Raw genomic sequence first — 10,940 nt, forward strand, 5'->3', positions numbered from 1 at the left:
TGAACCTAAAGCTAAATTTTAAGGTAATGAAACCCAATTATTTGTGCATATATGCAAATAATAACATTATTATATTTCTCTTCTTTTGTGTGTTAACACAATCATCTTTATAGGTGCTGTTAATGACATGGCTACTAATCCTGGCTATTATGCTGAAATAGTTGAGCAGTCCTTAGGGACCTGCAACTTGGCTACAGAAGAAATTGAACGTGATTTGCGTCGCTCCCTCCCTGAGCACCCAGCATTTCAGAGTGACACTGGCATATCTGCTCTGAGGAGGGTACTCACTGCTTATGCATATAGGAATCCCAAAATTGGATACTGCCAGGTATTATTTACTATGAGCTCAACTGTGTACTTACCACAAATTAGTAAATTGTGATAATAAGGACAGAGGTTGGGTAGAGATTGATCAGGGATATTATAAATGTAAGTAGGATGATAATGATAATACTTAGGAAAATTGATATTAAGTTCACTTTTTCTTTCATTTAACAAGCATTTATTGAATTCCTGCACTGTAAAAGATACAGTGCTGAATACTTAAGGCTATAAAAAGATGTATCAGGTAAGGATCCTGCCCTTAATAGTGCGTGGAATGGTAGGTGTTAAAGTATATTTATTGGGAAACCAAAGGAACAAGTGAAACAGACTGTTAGATAAATATAAATCATGTCAGGATTTATGATAACAAATTATTTTCATCTGGGAGAGTCAGATAAGGCTTTCTATAGCACTTGAAGATCTTGAAAACTGGTCAACTTTGGACAAATGGAGATGGAATGAAAGAACATCTAGGTAAAGGGATAACTGTAACCCAACATAGGTAGAAGTAAATATATAATGTGTTTAGAACCATTTTCTTTTTAGTTTAGTAGAATTGTAGGGTGAATAAAGTGAAGTAGAGAAAAAAAATCAATGAAAGTAATTGGGATATTCAGGAGTTATAATTTTATTTTGTAGGTAGTGGAGGAATCATTAGAAAAAAATCTTTAAGGAGCACACTGTATTAATCAAAGTAGGCTATATTTCTAACAAAGCACAAACAGATAATAGCTAAAATTCAATAGACATTTATTTCTTTTCTTTTTTTTTAATGCCAGAGGTCTTGTACTCACAGACTAGAGAGAAAGCACCCACCAGTTGGGCCCAATCACCCCATAATCCTTTTTCCTCCATTTCTCCATCACACCAGGATCCTGAACACACACAGAATGTTGATGCCAGGGATTCAAATTACCATTAGCCATGTGAGATTCAGCTCTTCTGCTCAGTGCTTAACTGCTGTGCTATGAGAACAGCTCAAAAATGTATTTCTTAAAGCCACAAAGAGAGAAAAGTGAGAATCGAGGTCAGTAAAGAGCTCTTGTCTAATAAGATTATTCAGGGACTTAGGCTATAGCTAACAGCAGACTCCATCCATCATCTTCAAAACATGGGTCTTAGCACTTGCATTGCCATTGTCACTCACAGGAATGGAGAGAGAGAGGATAAAGAAATAATTGTGTGAGACTTCATGGGCTAGGTCTGCAAGTATCACACATCACTTCACCCACATTCTATTGGAAGATCGTAGTCACATGGACATAACTATTCCACAAGGAAGTCTGCAAAATATAATGTGGTTGAGCAGATATATGCCCAGTTACTGTAGAAGGGGAGACTGAATTATGTTGTCTAGGTAGTACTGCCATACATTCATTTACAATGGGTTGAGGACCCATAATTATTACATATCAATAGTGTCTATCCATTGAGATTTATCAATGGAGATTTAAAAAAAAAAGTGACTGGACCATCTTAATGACAAGTATTTTTAGCATATTTTAGAATCTCTGAAAGGTACAAAAGAAGTATAATGCCATTTTCCTTTAAAAACTTACTCTCATAGAGCCTGTGATGTTCTCTATATGTAGTAGTTTAGAGATAGCTTCAAAGTAGGCAGCACTTGATTTTGATTTCTGAAAGAGACCAAAATTGGAAACATAGAGAGTAGGAGGAAAGTTATTATGGAATAAAGTAACAATATAAGGGGATCAGCAGGTGACCTACTTACTGGTTAAGGTACTGGAATCACACATGGCTGACTGCAGTTCAAGTCCCAGACCTGGCAGCTTGAAATTCCTGTCAATTTTTGCAAAAAAAAGAAAAAAAAAATCCAGCTGGTATTTTGATAGTCATCCCATTTGCATCAAATCTATGGATCAATTATTTGGGGGGGGGTTTGCATATTAACAATATTAAGTTTTCTGATTCATTAATCTTTTTAATCTCTTAAAAATTTATTATTTATTTAATTTTATTATTATTTTGTTTGCTATAGTACACATGCATTCACCAGAGAGAGGCAGACAGAGAGAGAAAGAGAGCAAGAAGGAAAGTGAGAAAGCAAGTCACCAGGTCCAGGACTCAAACCATGGTCAGTCATGTGGGAATCCAGTGCCTTAACCACCATGCCACCTGCCAGCCCCAATCTTTCTTATTTTATAAGAAATGGAATTTTTAAATTTCATTTTTGGATTTTTTTTTTTGCCAGTATATATAGTACAATTGGTTTTTGTGTATATTGCTCTTGTATCCTGTATCTTCACTGAGCTTATTTATTAGTTCTAGTAAATTTGTTTGTATGTATTTCTTAGGGATTTCTATTTACAAAATTATGAAATCTGAATAGTAATAGTTTTACTTTCATTACAATCTGAATGTCTTTTTCCCCCCTTTTCTTTCCTAATCATCCTTGCTAGAATATTTAGTACAGCGTTAAATAGAAATGGTGAGAATGGGGACTAGCAGATAATGTTCTTAAAGGTCCCACATGACTGACTGGTTTGAGTCCCAGACTGGGTGGCTTGCTTTCTCACTTTCTCTCTCTCTCTCTTCTTCCCTCTCTGGTGAGCATACGTGCCCTATAGCAAATTAAATGAAATAATAATAATAAATAAAAGAATGCTTATCTATGTCATGTTATTTATTTTAGGCAAGTATAATTAATCTTTCATCATAAAGTCTATAGGCTGGGGGGTTTTTATAGATTCTCTTTATCAAGTTGAGTAGGTTCCCTTATATTCCTAGTTTATTGAGTATTTTTATCACTTATATTTATAAATTACATTGATATGTAGGGTTTTTTTGTAATGTTTTTGGCTGGTTTTGGTATCATGGTTTCTTATAATGAGTTCGGTAGTGTTTCCTCCTCTCCTTTTGTGAAGAACTTATTAAGGACTGGTGTTAATTTTTTCATATTTGCTAGAATTTGCTAGTGAAACCATCTGTTCTTAGAATTTTCTTTCTGGAAGTTTTTTTCCATTACTAATTCAATCTCTGATTGTTAAGTCTGTTAAGTTTTTTTCGTCCCTTCTTGAATTAGTCTCTGTAGTTTGTGTCTTTTAAAACTGTGTCCATTCTATCTAGGTTATCTAATTTGTTCACATACAGTTGTTAATCATATTCCTTTATAATCCCTTTTATTTCTGTAAGGCTGTTAGTAATGTTCTGTTGTCTGATTATAATCATTTGCTTTCTCTCACCCTCATTCTTGCTCTTGTACTCTCTCTCGCTGTCTCACTCTCACTTGCTCTTGCTCTTTTTTTTTAATTAATCTTTTTGGTTAACCTATCTAAAGGGGGTTCAGTGTTTTGATCTTTTATTTTTTTTAAATCCTTTCTAAGAGGGACCAGCAGTTCGTGTAATGGCTATGTCACTGGACTCCCATGTAGTCGACTGTGGTTCGAGTCCCGGACCTGCTGGCTTAAACTCACACCAGGCGCGTGTGTATGCGTGCCCAAGATCCTGAGAGGAGAATGGAGGTGAAGGGATTGCGGTATGGCCATCCCTCCGAGGGGTGATTTCTTGCTTTCTGTCTCGCTGTCTCTCTCTGTCTTTCTGGCGAGTGCACACTCCCTATAGCAAAAACCTCTCTCTCGCAAAAAAAAAAAATCCTTTCTAAGAACCAATTTTTGGTTTTGTTGATTTTCTCTAATTTTTTTTCTATTCTCTAACACACTCTCTCTAACACACTCTGCTTGTGCAGAGCCTCAAGGTTACTTAGAGATGAGAACTTAGACCTTTTCTATTCTTTTTTTTTTTTTTTTGAGAGATTTTTTGCTATAGGGCACAAGCACCAGACAGACTTCAAACTGTGGTCAACCATGTGGGACTCCAATGCCTTAACCACTACACCCCTGGCTGGAGTCTTTTCTATCCTCTCCAAAGCATGTGCATCAAGCTATATGCACATATATGGCCTTCTAGGTTCTCAGGAATATGTCAGTTTTTCAAAGCCCCCAGTTTTTCTTTTAACCCTTTCTTAGCCTTTTATTTGACCCATCTGTTATCCACTCTCACATGTTTAATGCCCTCTGATTGTTTTCAACAAACACCTCTGGGGAAAGGTCTGTTTGCATTATATAAACTATGTCAGGTCAAATAAAAACAACTTTGTGAGCAGAGTTTCCAGAGAACCATCAAACAGATCAAATAAGAACAATTTTCTGGGAATGGGGTTTTGAAGGAACTCCAACCCCAATCTGTTTGTTATGGGGTTGCTAGATATTGTTTTTCACCATGATTGCTGGCCATTGAGCATTGTTTGTTCTTTTTTTAAATTAATTTATTATTATCCTTTTTTTAAAATTTACTATAGGATACATGTGCACACCAGAGAAAGACAGAGAGGGAAAGTGAGAAAGCAACCTGCCAGGTTTGGGACTCTAACAGCAGTTGGCCATGTAGAAGTCAAACACGTTAATCACCATGCTACCTGCTGGGGTTTTGTTTTTGTTTTTGTTTTTGTTTTTGTTTTTTAAGAATTATTTAACTACATTTAACTTTATTTATTTAATTTGACCATAGAAGGACAGAGGGAAAGTGAGAAAACAAGCTACCAGGTCTGGGACTTGAACTGTGGTCAGCCATGTAGAAGTCCAGTGCCCTTAACCACCACACCACCTTCTGGCTGCTATGAAGTTGGGGAGGGAGGATAGGAATAAGACAATTTTAAATGCCATAGAGATCAGTGTTTTTTACTGAGATTCGGCCATTGTCTTGAACAAGTGCTACCTGAATTGCTGTAAGCTTTTCATTAGCTTCCAGTCTTGAAAAATTTGATTCTGGCAATTTATGCCAGTATTCTTATTGCTTTTATAGAGAAGAGCATTTTCTTTACTCTGCTATTTTCACCAAATCCCTTGCCATTATGGCTACTTGCACAGAAAGTAAAGGAGTAAAAACTAAGTTTAAGCTCAATCATTGTGCTAGATATGACAAGGAAGTGACATACTTAATATAGAAATCTATAAGGAATGTATGAAAATATAAAAATGAGTAATAGACATAAAAGAATAGTCACAGAAGAGAAAATACAGATTGATAATAAAACCCAAAAAAGAAAGTTCAACCTGAAAGAAATTAAAGTTAGAAAAATGAGATACCATTTTCTGCATCTAATCAGCAGTGAATTAAAAGTTGGTACACTTTCTGGAATATAATTTGACAATATCAAGTCTTCAAAACATAATACCACTTGACCAAATAACTTCATTTATAGGTATCTACCTTCAAAATAGTTCAACGTTTGCATGAAGATTTATGTACAGAGAAATTCATTGCCACATTATATGTAATAGTACAAAATCGTAATCAACCTGAATGTCTTGACAAGTAAATTATAGTATATCCAACTTAGATTATTTTATAGATATTAAAAATACTGTTTTAGGGACCAGCAGTAAACATAATGGCTATGTCGCTGGATTCCCATGTAGTCGACCGCGGTTCGTGTCCCAGACCCAGTGGCTTAAAACTCACACTGGGCGTGTGTGCGTGCGTGCCCAAGATCCCGAGAGGAGAATGGAGGAGAAGGGATTACGGCGTGGCCATCCCCCCGGGGGGTGATTTCTCGCTTTCTGTCTCTCTGTCTCTCTCTGTCTTTCTGGCGAGCGCATACACCCTATAAGCAAAAAAAACTCTCAAAAAAAAAATGTACCGTTTTAGGGGCCAGCAGGTGGCATGGTGGTTAGGGTGCTGGATTCTCACATGACCAACTGCAGTTCAAGTCCCAAACCTGGCATCTTGTTTTCTCACTCACTCTTTCTCTCTCTCTCTGGTCAAGTTAAATAATATCACTCATTGGGACCAGCAGTTGGCATCACGGCTATAGTCACTGGACTCCCATGTAGTCAACTGTGGTTTGAATCCCGGACCTGGTGGTTTAAACTCACGTTGGGTGCCTGTACGTGCGTGCCCAAGATCCCTAGAAGAGAGTGGAAGAGAAGGGATTGTGGTGTGACCATCCCCCCCGGGGGGTGATTTCTCGCTTTCTGTCTCTCTGTTTCTCTGTGTCTTTCTGGCGAGTGCATGCGCCCTATAGCAAGCAAACAAAACAAAACAAACCTCTCAAAAAAAAAAAAACATATCACTCATTAACAGATGTAATCTCTGGGTGGGTAGGATATAGGAAGTTTTATTTTCTTCTTTGCACTTTTCAATTCTTTCTGAATTCTGTGCACAAATAATTTATTACCTTTATAATAAGGGATGTGACAATGTTATATATAAAAGTAATGATCTGGTACCAGCAGATGGCATAATGGTTACAAAAACATATCACTCATTAACAGATGTAATCTCTGGGTGGGTAGGATATAGGAAGTTTTATTTTCTTCTTTGCACTTTTCAATTCTTTCTGAATTCTGTGCACAAATAATTTATTACCTTTATAATAAGGGATGTGACAATGTTATATATAAAAGTAATGATCTGGTACCAGCAGATGGCATAATGGTTACATCACTGGACTCCCACATAGTCGACTGTGGTTCGAGTCCTGGACCCGGTGACATAAAACTCATGCCGGGAACGTGTGTGTGCATGCCCAAAATCCCAAGAGGAGAATGGATTGTAGCCTGGCCATCCCCCTGAGAGGTAATTTCTCACTTTCTGTCTCTCTATCTCTCTGTCTCTCTGGTGAGCACACATGCCCTATAGTAACAGAAGGAAAAACATCTCTAAAATAAATAAATAAATAGATAGACAAATGTTTAAAACAAACAAAAAAACTACTTGTGGCTCACAAAAAAATAAAATTACAGTCGCTAAGAAGAGAATACCATTTGATGGGGGAAAAGGTGTTTAGATTTGGATATAATTGAGGATGATTAACATCTAAGGGATATTCTGTAGGTAGTAAATACTGATGACATTTTCTCCATATGTGGGTTTTTGTTTTGTCTTGTTTTCAGATTTGGGACTATTTTTTACCTACTGAAATTAATATAACTTCAAAATAAATTTTACTTCAAAGTAAGTTTTACTAGGTTGGTCCTGTAGCCTAGTGATTAAGAGAGCTGGGTCCCACATGGCTAACCATGATTCAGATCTCAGCCTTGACAGCTTGAAAACCAAACTGTGCACGTGCATGCCCAAAATTATTATTCTTCTTTTTTTAAGAATTATTTTATTTAACTTTATTTTATTTTATTTGACCAGACAGGGACAGAGTGAGAGAGAGGGAAAGCGAGAAAGCAAGCCGCCAGATCTGGAACTTGAACCTCAGTCGGCCATGTGGGAGTCCAGCGCCGTTAACCACCACACCACCTGCTGGCCCCTGCGTACTCAAGATTCTGACAGGATATAGAAATTGAGGAGAAGGAATTTCAACCATGTCCATTGGAAGTGCGTTCTCCCTCCCTCTCTGCCTCTTTCTAGCAAATGCATATACTATCTGGTAAAGAAAAAAAAAAGAAATAAGGACCAGCAGATGGCATAATTGTTACATCACTGAACTCCCACGTAGTCAACCATGGTTCAAGTCCCAGACCCAGTGGCTTAAAGTCACGCCAGGCACAGGTGCATGCATGCCCCAAATCTTCAGAGGAGAGTGGAAGAGAAGGGATTGCAGCATAGCCATCCCCCTGAGGGGTGATTTCTCACTTTCTGTCTCTCTGATGTGGCAAGCATACAAACCCTATAGCAAAAACTTCTCTAAAAAAAAAAATGCAGTTTTACCTATTGTGCTCTATATTCATGATATTACTGTTTCATTTTCCTTGAATGTTAATTTTTACAATAACCAATTAGCAAATGTTAGCCTGACTTCACCTAGTTTTACTTTGGACAATATTTACATTTTCTGTATTTTTTTCTCTGAATTTTAGGCAATGAACATTTTGACTTCAGTGTTGCTTCTGTATGCAAAAGAGGAAGAAGCTTTTTGGCTTCTGGTTGCTGTATGTGAACGAATGTTGCCTGATTATTTTAATCGTCGAATCATAGGTAAAAAACAAACTGAAACACACATGCATGCATACAGACAAGTATGCATTCACATACTTCTTTTCTAAATATTTTCAGTGTCTCTTGTTTATCTAACAACCAATCAAATAGAAGAATGGATGGAATACATTGTGAAATATACAAAATGCAAGTTATATCAGAATGTCACATTCAGGGGTCAGCAGGTAGCATACTAGTAGTTAAGGTACTGGACTCCCATGTAGTCAACTGCAGTTCGAGTCCTGGACCTAGCAGCTTGAAACTCATTCTGTGTTCATGTGCCCAAAATCCTGAGAGGAGAATGGAAGAGAAAGGATTGCAGTGTGGCAGTCCCTCCCGGAGGGTGATTTTTTGCTTTTTGTCTATGTTGCTCTGTCTCTCTGGGGAGGGCATGTGCCCTATAGCAAAAAATCTCTTTAAAAAAATTACATTCATTGACATGCTCAAAAGAAGAGCTTTTTGTACTGAATGTAAAGTTAGAAAGATGATGTAATGTGTTACTTTTTGAAATAAAGTACATGTTCTATTTCATAATAACATGGAAAATTTTAATTTATAATCTCTACATTTTTAAAACAATGGTGATCTGAAGCATCCAGAGTTACTGAGGAAATTTTAATAATTTCAGATAGGAGAGAGATTTTAATCAGCTTAAAATCTTCACATTTATATGAATTATATGAATATTTGCATGGTTTGAAAGAAGGATCAAGTTTGTAGTTTATTGTTTGCATAAATACTTTCTAGTCATCAAATATTTATATATAATATCTATAATCTCCCATCTTAAATCTTATAAATGACCTCTCCTTTGCACCTTTATAAGTTTCTAGCATTATGGCTAGATTATTCATTGTCCTGTGTTTTATTTATAGTTATTCATGTTTTTTAAGGTTTTTGCCATAGTGTGCATGCGTTTGTCAGAGAGAGCGATAGTGAGAGGGAAAGTGAGAAATCACCCCATGAGGGGGAATGGCCACACCACAGTCCCTTTTCCTTTTCCTCCTGGATTTTGGACAGGCCTGCACACACACACCTGGCATGATTTTCAAGGTGCCATGTCTAGGACTTGACTCTCAATTGGCCATGTGGGAGTTCAGCACCTTAACCACTTGCTGGCCCTTTGTGTTTTTATCTTAAGGTCTACTAGATATTAAATCCTTTGAAGATGAGAGTATTTCATTCATTGGTATATCTCCTATATTTAGTATAGATCTCTGTATACAAAGAAGGCTCAATAAATAATTATTAAAATTAATTTGAATGTCACTTCTCAAGTGTTTCTAAATGCATGATACTATATTAGCAGATAGATGTATGAAATATGGAAAAGACACTGAAGAGTTCACAATTTCAGGAAAAGAAATTAGGTATATCAGCATACTAATAGAAGTGGAGAAGAATTAGAAACAAGTCCATTTGGGTGCTGTTCATTTTGATACTTCTTTGGGTACTTTTCAGGTGCCTTGGTGGATCAGGCAGTCTTTGAAGAACTTATCAGAGATCACCTTCCTCAGCTGACAGAACACATGACTGATATGACTTTCTTTTCTTCGGTTTCTCTCTCATGGTTCCTTACAATTTTTATTAGTGTACTGCCTATTGAAAGTGCAGTAAATGTGGTAGACTGTTTCTTCTATGATGGAATAAAGGCCATTTTACAGTTTGGACTGTCAATACTTGACTATAATTTAGACAAACTGCTCACTTGTAAAGATGATGCTGAAGCTGTGACCGCTTTAAACAGGTAAGAACCATAACATTTAAATCTGGAGGGGATTTGAGAGATTCTATTTTTTAATCCTCTTATTTTACAGATGAGGAAACCAAGCTCTGGAAACTTCAAACAAATTACCCAAAGTCTTAGAGCTTGTTAAATGAAAGAACTAGGCCTAAAGTCCAGTCATCTGCCTCCAAATAGAATATAACAAAAGTAAATCACTTTGAAGTGAACCGTTAGGTTATTTACACATTTATATTAACATTGTTAATTCAGTAGGCCAGGACTTTCATATTCCCAGTTTAAGCTATAAAGTATCTCTGTATAAAGGAAATTTGAAGGGGGAAAGGGAAGTTGTTAATGATAAATATTCAATAGGGGAAATTGTTCTAATTTCCATGTGGTTTCAGTCAGGTTGAACTCTATTTTCCTAGTGGCTTTTATATGAATGCTGTTTTTTGTAAGAGCTCATGATTTGTGTGTGTGTGTCTATATATACAAATTTGTATAAAATGAATGAATGTTTGAATGGGCAACTATTGTAATGCTGCATCAATCTCACGTACAGAATAAAATATAAACACCTTACTCTGGCATTCAGAACTGTGATAAGGCCTCAATGTACCTTTCTTTACTTTTTCCCCTTCCATGTCCCTACTGCCTATATATCCCATTCTTACTGTGCTCTGTGGTATTTGCTTAGTGTTATCTGAGCCTTTTTGCTTCCTTCATGATCTCCCCCACCCTGACATGATTTCTTCACTATCCCATTTTCCCCACCCATGTTCTTCCAATTCCCATCCATCTCAAATTTCACTTTTTAATACAACCTTCCCTTGTCCTCTCAGTTGAAAGTAATCTGTAACTACCCAGGGAGACATTAGCTAACATTTTCTTTGCTTTAATCATTTTCATTCCACTAATTCTTGTATTACTTTCATTTTTGGAT

At 36.6% G+C, this 10,940-nt stretch overlaps 1 protein-coding gene across 1 annotated transcript in view; it reads left to right on the forward strand.

Moving 5' to 3' along the window:
• TBC1D8B (TBC1 domain family member 8B) overlaps nt 1–10,940 on the forward strand; it is a gene marked incomplete in the record, with an annotated part of 67,035 nt that overhangs the window by 45,467 nt on the left and 10,628 nt on the right. The window contains 3 exon segments of the mRNA XM_027765748.1: nt 114–328; nt 8,154–8,271; nt 9,733–10,018. Of these exon segments, the coding sequence (XP_027621549.1) occupies nt 114–328; nt 8,154–8,271; nt 9,733–10,018 (619 nt within the window).

Source organism: Tupaia chinensis, unplaced genomic scaffold (assembly GCF_000334495.1).
Source record: "Tupaia chinensis unplaced genomic scaffold, TupChi_1.0 Scaffold139696_1, whole genome shotgun sequence".
Classification (NCBI taxonomy): domain Eukaryota; kingdom Metazoa; phylum Chordata; class Mammalia; order Scandentia; family Tupaiidae; genus Tupaia; species Tupaia belangeri.